The sequence below is a fragment of the Pelobates fuscus genome, chromosome 1 (genome assembly GCF_036172605.1).
Source record: "Pelobates fuscus isolate aPelFus1 chromosome 1, aPelFus1.pri, whole genome shotgun sequence".
In the NCBI taxonomy this organism is placed as follows: domain Eukaryota; kingdom Metazoa; phylum Chordata; class Amphibia; order Anura; family Pelobatidae; genus Pelobates; species Pelobates fuscus.
The window spans coordinates 168,803,985-168,818,594 of NC_086317.1; the positions used below are offsets into that span (position 1 = coordinate 168,803,985).

General features: G+C 39.5%; 1 protein-coding gene across 1 annotated transcript in view; it reads right to left on the minus strand.

Moving 5' to 3' along the window:
• Positions 1 to 7,153: 7,153 nt before the first annotated feature.
• The window catches only part of CNTN2 (contactin 2), a 91,973-nt gene continuing 84,516 nt past the window's right edge, over positions 7,154 to 14,610 (minus strand). The window contains exons 21-23 of the mRNA XM_063452168.1: positions 11,385 to 11,497; positions 9,888 to 10,056; positions 7,154 to 8,592 (exon numbers count right to left, since the gene is read on the minus strand). Of these exons, the coding sequence (XP_063308238.1) occupies positions 8,489 to 8,592; positions 9,888 to 10,056; positions 11,385 to 11,497 (386 nt within the window). The 3' untranslated portion in view covers positions 7,154 to 8,488. The remainder of the gene's footprint in view (positions 8,593 to 9,887; positions 10,057 to 11,384; positions 11,498 to 14,610) is intronic.

Sequence of the window (14,610 nt, forward strand, 5' to 3'; positions counted from 1 at the left end):
GTAATATGTCAGGCTTTATTCAATATGTCTATATTAACATACATATTTATGTATCGCCATCCATAAATAATAAATAAAATAAAAAAATCAGTTTTGCTGTGGTCACTTGTAATTGATGTTAAAGATTTTCAATAGTGTGCTCTAATTGTACTTGTCTGACTATTCTTCTGGTTCCTTTCACTCCAAGCTAAATTTCTTATGACTCTAATGAATAGTATGGTAATTTAACTATCAAATGATGCTGCAACTATTAAATCTGTTCTGGATTCACAGATCGCTTACTCCTTTAAGCAGCCATGATCCCTCATGGTCCACTCTTTTATATTCTTCCCAGATTTCAATTGGATTAATAATGTATCTCTACACCGCGTGTTATTACAAATAATGGATTGTTTCTTTCATAATCCTGTTTAAAGGTTTGGTTCGCTAATGGCTCAGTGATACTTTTACATCCTATTATATGATTTGGATTTGGCCTGTTGGCCTTTAACATTTTCTCCTTTCCGCTTCTTCAACTCCACCTCTCTCACCCAACCCACACACCCATATGCGCTCTCACGATTCCATTAACTTTCCCTCTTAGTCCTCTACCTGTGATAGAAAGTAACCAATAGTTCCATGTATTAAGCAAACAATGAATTATCCACCTTCATCCCCAGCGACAGGCCAGTTTCCCAGTTAAACCCAGGTTTCATTATGTTGACCAACGATGTCCACTTTTAAAAATGAATTGGTTTAATATTTTATACTAGCATATATACGGTCAAGCATACATTCCATCAATAAATAAGCTGTAGATATAGGCGTACCCTTACAAGTTGAACATATACTGCTGCATCTGACATTCTCACCCTTAGCAGTGGAAATCTAAAATAGAATAGAAACATAGAATGTGACAGCAGATAAGAACCATTCAACCCATCTAGTCTGCCCAATTTTCTAAATATTTTCATTAGTCCCTGGCCTTATCTTATAGCTAGGATAGCCTTATCCCACTCATGCTTAAACTCCTTCACTGTGTCTACCACTTCAGCTGGAAGACTATTCAATGCATCCACTACCCTATCAGTTAAGTAATACTTACATATTGATATTATTTTTAAGCCTTACAGATATATAACATGGAAGCTTGTAGTAGTCACCTGTACTACTATTTGGTTACCTTGATTAGAATATAAGTCTAGACAGAATCATCCCCATATCAATGGCAACCCAGTTGACACGTCTTCTCAGTAGTTGGTGTGTTTCCATGGAAAAAAAGACAGTCACCAATGTGTATTTCGTGCGGCAAACTAATTCCCTTTAACCTTTCTGTCTCTGCTCCTTATAAACTGTCAAATTCTACTCTATGTTCTTTCTCCATTGGTTTTCTGTGATGCTAGATGACCTAAACTCATTCTGTACACAAGAGTACCTGGGACTTGCATTTGCCATGTATTGTTAGATATATAAGAAATGTGTTACATCAATACATACTATTCAATTGAAACAATGAAAAGAATGCTCTGCATATATAGTATATTTTGGTCGCTTTGGTATTCTACATGTTCTTTTCTGTTTCTATGGTATTGCTCAAAACATCAGTGTTAAATTGGGGGTCTCAAAAATATGTTACATAATACCATGCTGGGTGGACCAGATCATATAATATGTATTAAAGCAACACTCCAAATAAAACTGAAGCACTTTAGCTTACTGAAGTGGTTTCTGTGTGAAGAGTGTGTTCTCTATTATTTATTTTGCTATCAATTAACCTTGCTACACCCATCCACCTATCAGTCAGACAACCGGTCTTGTTACTTATTGGTTTGTTTAGTTCAACAAGTCACACAACCAGTCTTGTTACATCCTGGTTAGTGAACCTAAACTCAAGAGGCAGCAATTGCCCAGAGCACCTGCCTTGCAAAGATTTATTAAGCTGCATTGGGAAAGCTGTGATTGGACAGCCACATGAAGTCTGGGCTGGGAAAGAAGGGGACAGCTTGCAAAGGCTGCAGACCACAGGGGGTGGGGCCGGGCAACCAACCTGAGAAGCGTCCATCTCCCGTTGCTCCGTGCTCGGGCCCTTGCAAAGGGCAAATTTTATGATTACTAAACAAATCTGCACCCATGCCACTAAGTGGTTCAGGTGGGGGAACACCTAAGCTTTCTAATGATACCTGCACCAATGCTGGGTGCACTGGAAGGTTGGAGCCGTAACACTTTTGGGCCTACCTGGGCACATGGCCCAGAAGCCTGCAGCTAGCTGTCTCGGAGGGGCTGAGAGCTTCCGCACTGCCATGAGGAGCTGCAATATGTGCACGGGAGCAGTGAGAGGCGGTTCGCTCAACTCTACTCTCCATGTTCAGTGTAAATTTTTAAAATTGCCCGAGCCCCACGTGTAGCTACGGAACTGCCGCCGGTGCAGTTGCACCGGGGCCCGCACGGATGGGGCCCATTGGCCCACGCACTTAGGGCAACCCGATGGCCCCTATATCTTCATGGGCACGGTCAGCGATGTGACTGTGTAATAACGCGACAGGGCCACTTTAAAAATAAAATGCAGCCGCAACGCAAGTGCTGCTGGGAGGAAGTGATGGCCGGTCACTTCCTCCCAGCTCACTCTGCGCAGGAGGAGAGCCAGCATGGAGGCCTTGAAGAGGGAGAGCCACGCTGACTCCCATCAGCCCCATGAAAAATGAGCTGTGTGTGTCAGTGTGTATGTCTGTCTGTCAGTATCTGCATATATGTATGTCTGTCAGTATGTATATATGTATGTATGCCAGTATCAGTGTATGCCAGTATCAGTGTATGTCTGTATGAATGTATGTCTGTGTGTATGTATGGATGTCAGTGTATGTATGCATGTATGTCAGTATGCATGTCTGTCTGTATGCATGTATGTCTGTCAGTATGGATGTATGTATGCCAGTATCAATGCATGTCTGTATTAATGTATATATGTATGTATGCCAGTATGAATGTATGTCTGTGTGTCTGTATGTCCTTATGCGTGTGTGTGTGTGTGTGTGTCTGTATGTATGTTAGTATGTGTCTGTCTGTCAATATGTATGCCTGTGTGTCTGTATATGTATGTATGCAAAGAAGAAAGAATGACCCTGTGATTCTTTCTTCTTTGCATATTATTCTGGGATTGCTGGTCCTGATCCAGAGCACCCGTGGCCGCTGGGAAAGAGTGCGGTTCCCTCTATCTACTCTGCTTAATTGTATATGTGTGTATGTCTCAGTATGTGTGTGTCAGTATGTATGCCTATATGCGTGTATGTCTGTTTCAGTAGGTGTGTCTGTTAGTATGTATCTTTGTGTGTGTATATGTGTCCTTTTGTATCAGTGAGTGTGTTTGTGTCTGTGTGTGTGTGTATTCCTGTGGGTGTATTCCTGTGGGCGGCTTGGTGGTGGGCTCCCGGGGGCCCAGACCCGGAGCTGAGTTAGGGGCCCCAAAATTTCTGATGGTGGCCCTGTATACAACCTAGAAATTTTGACTTGGGGTGTCTTGGGAAAATACTGAAATATTAAGGGCACCTTGAACCTAAAATGTTTGGAAACCACTGGATTAAGCAATGGAAACAAAACATAGCTCACGTAGCGTAACAGCAATGTAACCAAACCACTTATTATTATTGGTATTTATATAGCTCCACCTTATTCCACAGCGCTTTACAATATTAGAAAAGAATGAAATTTAAATAAATGAGACAATTATAAAGTCTTACATGAACAATAGGTTGATGAGGATCCTGCTCAGACAAGCTTACAATCTAGAGACACTTAAAATAGATGAAGTGATCTGGTTGCCTATAGTGTCATTTTCTCTCTGTGCCCCTAACCTGGCTTGTCCTTGCACTCAGGTAAGCCTCTGACATAGGGACCCCAGCTCTGCTTGAGTTGTGCGCAGGTCTGCTTTCCACACCTGTCTCATTTCCAGCAGGAGATCTTTAATATCCCGTTTTGTTGCTGGCGACGAGTCTTCATCCGATTCTGACTCATTGTCGGAACTGGGTTTCAGAGGAGAGGCGGGAGCCTCTTCCTCGTCTCGGGGTGCTTCGGAGGCCTCCTCCTCACTCGGCTCCGCTGGCGCCATCTTAGGTACAACTTGTGGGGTAGGCCTGTCGAATGACAGCCTGATATCAGGCAGTTTTGGTACCTCTGGGATGTGGAATTTTCAATTTTTCTGCCCCATGTCGGTTGTGTGGGGGTGTTGAGGTTTGAGGCTTGTGGAAGCTTTTTAATTTCAGTTGTCTGCTGTTTCTCAGTTTCTTTTTGCGGTGCTCCTCAAAAGCACGTCTGTCTAGTTGGCTTGGTAGCCACACCCCCTGTAACTGAGGCTTTATTGTCTCTTTTATACAAGTTTTCCCACAAGATTACCACCCATGTGGACCTTGTTGGGCACCGAAATGTACATTTAACAGACAATAATATTCAGTCACAAAGTTAAACACTCCCATTCATTACTGTTAATTCCTCCCCTCTGCTTGGGAGATAATTGAGTTAATTATTGTATCAACTCAATTATCTCCAAGCGAAAAAAATAATACACTTTTTACACATTTCTCGTAACATTAAAATTAAACATTCAATTCCCATAAAACTATATTTTCTAAACAGGCATAATTATGGGAACAACATATAAAAAATCATGCGAATCGGGTCAGGGGTTCGGGAAATAGATGGAAGTCACTTTTGCACGCACGCACTTTTGCACCGACTGCACGCACATTTTCATGCCCAAAACAGTTCCAGAGAATTAGACTGTGCGTCCGGTCTATTTCCAATGTTAGATTTAGTTCAAATAGACGAACGGCAACCGTTCGTGCAAACCGTCAATGTTAAAGTGCTGTTCGAATTGTCGAACAATGTTCGACTCCAGTCGAAGCGTCGAAGTCTGGAGAAGGTAAAGTTCCGCGGTGTTTGTGCCGTCGCTATCCGATTTGAGTTCCATGAACTCGACGACCAAACACCGCTGAACGCATTTGACTGAATTAAAATGGCCGCCACCACGTGTTCGTTTGTCGAATGGCGGCCACTTCTACAACTTCGGCTGCATCCGAAGTGCCACTTCAAAAGTGCAGAACTGTACCAGTACCATTTAAAGGGGCAGAAACAGTGCTCCAAAATACAATAGGCACAAATAGAGTTTTTAAAGGGCAATACACCCCAAGGGGCCATAGTCACAGGGCAAGAGGCTGGCAAGAAGGCCTCTCCAAAAGCCAGTGGCGAAGGGTAGTTCGTCACAGGGCTGTAGTAGGGGGATATGGGTTAAAGAAGAGTATGGGGGCTGTAGTGGGGACTAAAGGACTGTAGTAGGGTGTGGGGGCTGTAGTAGGGTGTGGGGGCTGTAGTAGGGTGTAGGAGCTGTAGTAGGGTGTAGGGGCTACAATTAAGGGTTGTAGTCTAAGTTGTCTAAGGAGAGATGCTATGTTTAACTTGCTATGTCTTTCAGATTTCCTTACAAAAGAGTTGATATACACGATACTCAATGGGCATTCCATTGTATCATTCACCTGTCATTCCATAGAAAAGAGCTATAATATATAGTCTATGGGCATTCTCTTTAATCATTCACCATTGTCATTCTATAGAAAGCAATGATAATCCCACTTAATCTCAATTTAAAAAATTGCCACTGAACTCGTAGAGTAAGCCTGCAAAAGATTTACCTGATATGTTTCACGGTTCAGATTCCAAGTCACATATTGCTTCCAATTATATTCTATGGGCATTCCATTATATCATTTACCTGCCATTCCAATGAAAAGGGCTATAATCCCAGTTACTTTTAATTTTATAATCTACTGCTGTACTTGGGGAACACCTGTGGTGAAGCATAATTTGCTATGTAACACAGAGTTGCCTGTAATGAAGTTTATATTTTACTTCCCATTATAGTCTATGGGCATTCTCTTTAGTTATTCACCATTCTCATTCCATAGTACACATTATTAATCCCACCTAATCGCAATATAAAAAAATTGACACTGAATCTGGAGAGTATTGTAGCAAAAGATTTATTTCATATGTCTAATAGTTTCATCTCTAATTGAAATATTTTGTTTCCATTATTCTCTATGGGCATTCCTTTTACTTCCATTATTCTCTATGGGCATTCCACTGCCTTTTTAAAGTCTATGGGCATTCCAATCTACCATTCCTTTTAGTACGTCCCCTTGAATGTCCGAGGCCTCACTCTCCGGGTTTGAGGTGAGGTCCTGGAGTGAAATGTCCCTGATTCTAAGAGCCCTGTGGGGCCGGTCTGCACGATCCTTCGTAGTAGCGGTGACTGGAGGTGAAACACATCTGCAACATGTGTGTTGCCGGAGTTTGGTGAGTCTTGAGGCAATTCACGCCTGACAGGGGCTGAAGTGGCACAGGGGAGATGCAGGAGTAAAGCGGTCTGTGGATTCTTGGTGGGGGGGGGGGGGTCCAGTAGGCTGTGACATGGACTGCACTGACTTGGGACTGGCTTGGGGGTATAGCGGGGGTCTTAGTACCCTGGGGTACTTTTTGCTGAAGAGGAAGAAAAGGAGGTGTACTGCACTTATGTCCTGCAGCAGAGATGTGCTTCTGCTTGGGAGTGGGGGTACTTTGGTGGGTGATGGAATGAGGGAATTGAAATGTGTTGTTTTATCTTTTATTTATTTATTTAAATGTTTTTTTTTTTTTACATTTTCCTAATGTCTGGCCGTACGTGCCTGGTTCAAGGTCCTTGGGGGCACTGGGGTCTAGTCCCGTATATGCTCGAGCATGGGTCTTCACATAATGGGCATAACTCCTTTTTCTGTAACCCCTCCATGTTGAGGATTGGACATCATAATTTTTTTTCTTCCACTCTATTTATTTTTTACAGAGCTTTGTTTTAGCCAACTATCATAGTAATGATGCATTTTCTATGTATATGCATTCTCTTATTTGATGTTACCTGGAAGCACAAAGTCATGCATATCATTATTGCTTCAGCACAATGTCCTATTTCGCCTACTCAGGCTATGTTCTACTACGCTATGAAGTGTTTTATGTTTTAGTCTCACATCAGTTTAATACTATTGCATGACTGCGTTACCATGTCATAATGTGCTGTGTTTCTCATTTACACGTGTTTAATTTTGATGTTCGCCTTATCTCGTGCATAGATAGAATTAACTTTAACAAGGGCCATTCCTAAACTTTGAATGTAGCTGGCCTACTTGCGTAGGTCTTATTAGGTGATGTTATAACGCAACCAGTTAAGTTTTCTTAAGCAGACCTACGCAGTCTGACCAATATATCATTATGTTTACAATTGATACCTGCAGAAAATTACTCTTGTATGTACCGTTAATTGAATGCTAACATTTTTCACACACACTGGCTTTGAACCATTATACCTTAGTATTACATGTTTCCCTACTACAAACAGCATATCTTAGATGTATACTTGTTAGAGCCACTCTAAACCCTGATCTATGCTGATTAATACTAAATTCTTACTATACGCATGCATGGTCACATACATTTGTATTGGAAAACTATGGTTATTAAGACCTGCTAACATGCTTCTGCCTACTGATCAATATGCCATTACATTGACGCATGATGCCACCAGGTTATCTTTAGGCTTCATTCTTGAATGTTGAATTTGTATAACTATACGATCCAACCAGATGCAGTCACATATGTTTCCGCAGTATAAGTTACTATGCCTGACTGTGCCAGTTTGCTATTCTGTTATGATCCTCTGCTGACCTAATAGGCCTCTGCGCAGGAAAACGCATGTTTCTCACCTTCTTTGAACTGTGCCTGATTTTATTTTGCGCTCAAAAATACAATAAAAAGATTTAAAACAAAGGCTGCAGACAAGAGATCTGCTTTGTTTGCAAGCTGTTATTAAGATAAACCCCAAAGAAAAGAACCCACAATTAAATACACGCATGTTGTCATTGGGGATATATCTACTAAACAGTGATTTATTGTATTTGGGCAGGTGAGTGTCCCTTTAACCCATGTATGCATTGCATAGAAAAGCATTGTTGTACCACAAAGTTGAACTGTTCTTCTCAAGGTATCCTTAAGTAAAATACCCTGGGTACATCTTCACATGGCTGCTAAATATTACAATACTGCAATAAACACAAATGACAGACAAAGGTTGTTTTTTTTTTTAGAAAAAAAAGTCTTGCTATTTATAAAGCATGTACACATGGCTTAATACGACAAAATCCTCTCATGTGTAACATCAGAAAAGTGCTGCATTCCCCCACAATCTGAACTTAAACCCAGCTTCCTTGATAAAAAAAAAAGCTCCAGGTGTTTTAACCATTTTCTACTAATGGTGTCCTCCACAAACTCCCAGAATTAAAGGCTTAACCCTTGTTTACTATCACCTTCAAAATTTGAAAACATTCAAACTTTCTTTAGTGTTTAGGGATAGTCATGTTTGAGATTCGGGGAGATGAAATGGTCAGCCCTGTCTCTTCAGTCTTCCACAGGTCACACGGGTGATAGATCCAGGATTTCAGACTACAATGTACCGGCTCAGAACCAATAAGACTGCCGAGTTTGTCAGCAGAGCCTGAAATACGGGACCGGAGGCAGAATTTTCAACCATCATGATTGTACCTATCATGATAACAACAAAAATAGACAGGCATGAATTAATCCAGGATAATAAAACAGTTTTAAAAATGAATGTACAGGAGAGATTGTAGACATAGTTAGTAAAAGATGTCATGTCATAGATGGATTCAGTCCAACTCAGTCAGATTCTACTTCTGATTCTGTTCACTTTTTTATCACCGTGTATTGTATTACCTATCCAAACTTGCACCCACCTTCCTGTTATATTGGTTATTAACCAACCATCCGGAGCACTATTATTTCTTTGTGTGTGCTAGGTCTGTTTTTTTAACCTGTTATTGTACGGCTTTCCAGTGTAGTATGGGCAGCTATATCTGATCATTTTTCTGTCACTTGACCCATATAATTCTGTATGACCATACCATTAGCAACTAAGACACACTGCTCTTCACTTCCTTAAAACCTGCAGAGGTGTTAACCAAACACAGAATTTTTGCAAATTAAACCCAATTCTAAACTAACTGATATGAAAAAAATCCCCAACTTAGCTATAGTTGCACCATGGCTATGTAAACGTACATTTTGCCTGTAGCTTACCCTTGGATAGCAAAATTGCACGTTTCAACCCCTTCGGTGGATGCACTACACCTGTTTATTGTTCTCTTGAAAGTCTGCAGACGAGGTCGGCTCTTTGCCTGGACTTTTAACGAAACGACGAGTGGGACCAGATGTTCCTTAATCCTATTCAACATCTGATATATGTGCCAACCATTATTTGCCTGTGTTTATTCCAACAATTGACCTTTATCCCAAGTTGTAATTTTTTGTTATTCGTTGTTAATTTTGAAAATATCTAAAAAAAAACATTTTGCCATTTGGAATGAATTCACCAAACCTTTGTGTTTCGTGAATAGTGCTGATTAATATGTTGGCGCATTACAAATACCAGTAGTAAATAAAAAAAATAAACGCTGCTTGAATCCTGAGGTAGAGTAGGGCATATACAGTATACACCTTAGTTCAGTATCCTCTGATCTCCTGATTTTTATTTGACACTGTGATCAGACTCCTCATATATTCTAGCCCTACAATAATGCAGGTAATACACTAAGCAGTATCCTGCCTCAGTCCATATTAGCAACAGTGACAAGAATGCTGCATTAGATAGCATGGGGAACCATCTAAATAGCATTAGATATAGGGAACCAATATATGATACAATGGGAGGAATCGTCACAAGAAGGTTTTATTGGACATGTTGTAAGTTTATACAGATTAATAGGATTAATTATATTGGGCTGTATGGAGCAATAATAATATGGAGAAATCATCGTTACCAGAATCTGTGGGAATATGAACTTCTGAGGCGGCCCCATCTCCTCCTTTCCCTGTGGCCCGTAGCTGTATGGTCACGTGGCTGGCTCCTTCAGGCAGTGGAAGCTCCATTCGTGTCTTGCTTGTTACATAGAGGGTCGGAGAGGACTGAGAATCCAAACGATAGAGCATCTGTGGAGGGGTCAGGGGTCAGGTTAGATTAATACCCATCTACTGACAGGCTTATTCACTGAAGTAAGAATTGTTGGAATTTCACATTTAAGGACAAAATAGTCAAACTTGAAAAATTCTTCTAATAAGCTGTGCTTCCAGTCTGTTTACTTTGGCCTTAAATATGGCATTCTCTTTGCTTTGATTAGCTGTGAATCAGTTCTGTTCATTCTGCAATATTACATCTTTTTTAGTTTTCTTTTTTAAACATTTTTTCATAAAAAATATTAGCACAGTCTGTTTGCTCCACCTTCAGTAGGGAGTTAGGTAGACAGCTAGTTTCTTTAGAATATGTAGTTAGCATCAATGTGTATTTGTTAGTCAACGACTGTTTGCTCCACCTTAAATAATTCAGCTCTATTAATTTAATTAAATAGAAATGATAGCTGAGCTTTATCCTGTGGATATAACTGATTCCACTCATTAAGACTGAGACACAGTGATTAATAGCAAAATAGCCAAGAGAGAAGGAGATGGAAGTCAGGGCTGTTTAAAAAGGCCATGTTGTACTTAGTCTTGATGTTAAATGAACACTCCAAGTACCATAAGCACTACAGCGTGTACTGTAGAAAAGTTTTCCTTAAAATTACCTATATCTAATTTAACAATTGCTAGAGTATGTACAGTGAAAAACCAATGTAATCAATTTAATGACTAAAATCTATATGTACAATTTACTGCCAATGTCAACAAAGGCTACATAATTGTTAAAGTATTAAAGAGTATTAAATGAACATTATAGCATTAGGAATACAAAACTGTATTCCTAATGCTAGAGTGTCCCTGTCCTTAGTTATATAGAGGCCATTTCCCAGTTTGCAATAACAAATAATAAATAAAAAGCTTTACTTACCTTTTTCCAACACCAGGCTCTCAAAGCACTGCTTACCTCTCCACCTCCTGCAACGTCATTGAGGGGGCTTGGCCTACCTGATTTGCATGCGCAGTGATCGCCACACGCGCATCCAAGCCTCCACATAGACATGCATTGTATTCAGTACTTTCCTATGAGTTTCTGTGTCGCATGACCAAGTTTTACTCAGCCAGGGCAGTGGAAGTGCCTCTAGTGGCTCTCAGGAAGACACTAGAGGTGGATTTAACCTTGAAATGTAAGAATTGCACTTTCTAAAACAGTGCATTGTCTTACACTTCAGGGTAATAGGACAGGGTCACTCCTAGCAGACCATTTCAAACAGATGAAGTGGTCTGGGTGGCTTTAGTGGTCCTTTAAAGGAACAACAATGATCTTTCGCATCAGGCATTTTCATAATTTCTCAACGAACAGTTACCTTGTACCCCGTGACTAATGATTCATTCTTTAATGCTATAACTGGATCCCACTTCAGGTTTACATTTGAACGAGAAAGTGTCCATGAGATGTTTCCAGGTGGCCGGCTCGGAGCTGTAGAGAGAATAATGTAAAACCATTGATGCCTTGAAGCCAGAAACAACTGGAGACTGAAAAGTATACTATGACTGCAAAAATATTATATTTCTTTAAAGGGGTACTGCCACTTCTCATTATTTGTAATTTTAGGTTTACTTGCCACATATATAAAACAAATAATTTGTGAGGTGTGAAAAATAAAATTAAATATAGAAATCAACACAATGTGAACAAAATATCTTAATCCAGAATGGCATATGGTCTATGTATGAAGGTGGAAGAGGGGGAAATTGATAAAAACAGTGATCTACTAATAGTCACTTAAAAAGTATAAGGGGAAAAAAAGACCAAAAAAAAATCTTCAAAGTATTAAGAGACACCTTGATTTACAAAAACATCAAACACGGAGTTCCTAAATGTTAGGACACCTACCTACTTATTTACTTCAAAGGGACACTCCGCTGCCTATATAAACACATGGAAATATGCATGATTTACTTTTCTTATATCTAAAAACAGCTTGCAGATCTCTTGTCTGCAGCCTTTGCAGGACCTCCACTAATCCCACCCATACTTTCTGTAGCTGTCCAATCAAAGACTTCTCAATGCAGCTCTATGTAAGGCAGGTGCTCTGAGCAATTTCTGCCTCTTGAGTTTAGCTCCACTGAGATAACCAAACCAGTAAGTAACATTACCTGTTGTTTGATTGGCAGCCTGGGGTTATAAAGAAGGTTCATTTATAAAAGAGCCAATTGCTATTGAAATCTGCCCTTTATGTAAAATGTTTAAAGCATTTCAGCAAGCTAAAGCGCTGTAGGCGTCTGGAGTGTGAGCAAGTGGGTTACTTAAGGACACTTGAAGTAACTTCCAAACACTTTGCACCTTCCTAAAGAGTGCACAAATACCAAAGACCAACATTTACAAAATCTGCCTTACCCTACCCTGGTTCACCAACCCAATGATATATATTTTATAAACATTACTCAATGTCTTGAATTATTTAGTCTTACTTAAACCTTTAATAATAAAAATACACAGCTTTAACAAAAATAATAAAAAGAACTCTGCAAATAAATATTGATCCAGTACAAAAGCTAAATAAAACATGGAAATTCCTGGAACTGCAGATGTATTTATATCTAACTGTCCAAAGCATTGTTTTGGCACGGTTTAGTTCCAGCCACAAGGTCGCATTTCCAAAGCTACTAGGAAGGATATTTGTAGGGCCATATAGTACACATATAAAATGTACTCTCTTGCTTACACACCTCCATTGTTTCTCTCAAACATTGTTGTAGGAACCAGAGAGAATCTGGAGCAGGGGGCTGCCTTCTATAATAATCCCAGTCTTACTTATGGACCATATATAGTTGATGGGATATTTTGGGATATTGCTAGTGTACCTATAATAGAGGACAAAACATAGTGCAAATATTGCTAATAAAATATAGTGAAAGTTGACAGTGATCAGAATGCACTCACATATTCCAAGATAATACAGCGTATTATAGGTGCCTCCCCTGATGGAAATGGGGGGTATGTTCCTTTTAAAAATTCCCTCCTCAAGTGATAGCCGATAGGGTATCCAGGTCAGTACGAAGTCTCACAGACAGCAGCCAAAGGAATACTTTAAAGGCAATGTATTCACTTGAAAAAGGTTAAATTGAATAAAATATAGTAAAAACAAATAAGAGATGCTGGTCCTACGCGTTTCGTCCTTATACAGCAAGGACTTCCTCAGGGACCTCTTTCAGCAAAACAAATTTAACAGGTACATAAAACAGCATCCTAAAAACGCTAACAATAAAAAGCTATTATATAGGGCTAAGCCCTCCAAGTCATTGGTGGAATAGTGGGTGTCTTCCAGATGCCTGGTTCCAATTCGTCAGAATCTTCCTCTCAGGTGTTGCTGTTTAGCCGCAATGAAAAAGCCGGGTCCGTTCGAAGCTCCAGCCACTTCCGCATTCGTCATGCGCCACGTCATACGTCATGTGTCACGTGTATAATTGTCGATTTGCCGATCACGTGATCTTTGTGCGTTCCAAGCTCGGGAAGCAAAATGGCTGTAGGCACTAGGAATAAAAAACTATTAGAATATATTCTTTGATCACATTAGAAAAATATCTCAAACTAAATAATACGTCCTCTAAATGTAATAATAACATTGACCAAGTTAAAATGAATGAAAAACTTCCCATCCAAGTAAATCATTCATTACATCCATTGTAACTTTACTTAATCGCTAGTAATACTGATAGTGAATTCATACAATAACAATAATGCTAATTTTAATTATAATTTTACTTGATTACTAAACATACTGATGGTGAATTCAAACAATATTTTAGTGAATTTGTATATTAGTGACAATACTGTTATCGTTATCCATTAAAGTGACATTATAAAATGAATTCACATTCTCAATCGTGAATTCATTTTGAAAAAAGTGACATACAATGTCCATTTTCCTATATTCAATTGCACGTCCATATTGTATAGGATGATTAAACAAATAATTAAACACTCAAAATTTACTCAAGACTGAAAAGGCCATATCACCATTAATGTGAAGTGACATGAATATTTATTCATATATTCAGTTACATATCCATATTGTGTAGAATAGCATAAATGGTTGAACACTCAATGTTCATTCCAAAAAAGGTGACATAGAAAATATACATTTACTCCTAAAATAGTGTTATATTTTACTGGGTATTTGAATTATATTATATTATATTTTACTGTGCATTTGATTTAAAGATATATACATTCAATTAATTCAAAAAACAAACGATATCCATGTCCACATTCAAACCCCTAGGGGTGAGAGTGCGTAACCTGTGAATCCAAAAAGATTCTCTTTGTGCCAATCTTTTCTCTTTATTACCCCCTCTCCAGTGGGGTTGGATTTGTTCTATCCCTATACAGCGCAGTCCCTTCAAACAAAAAGATGGGCAACTGTTACAATGGAGGGGGACTGAGTGGGTCTCCAATCGTTTCTTTATATTATTTATGTGTTCTAGAAGTCTTACTTTTAGGCATCTTTTTGTGCGGCCAACATATTGGCTGCCGCATGGGCACTGCAGAAGATATACCACACAGGTTGTGCGGCAGCCAATTTCTGA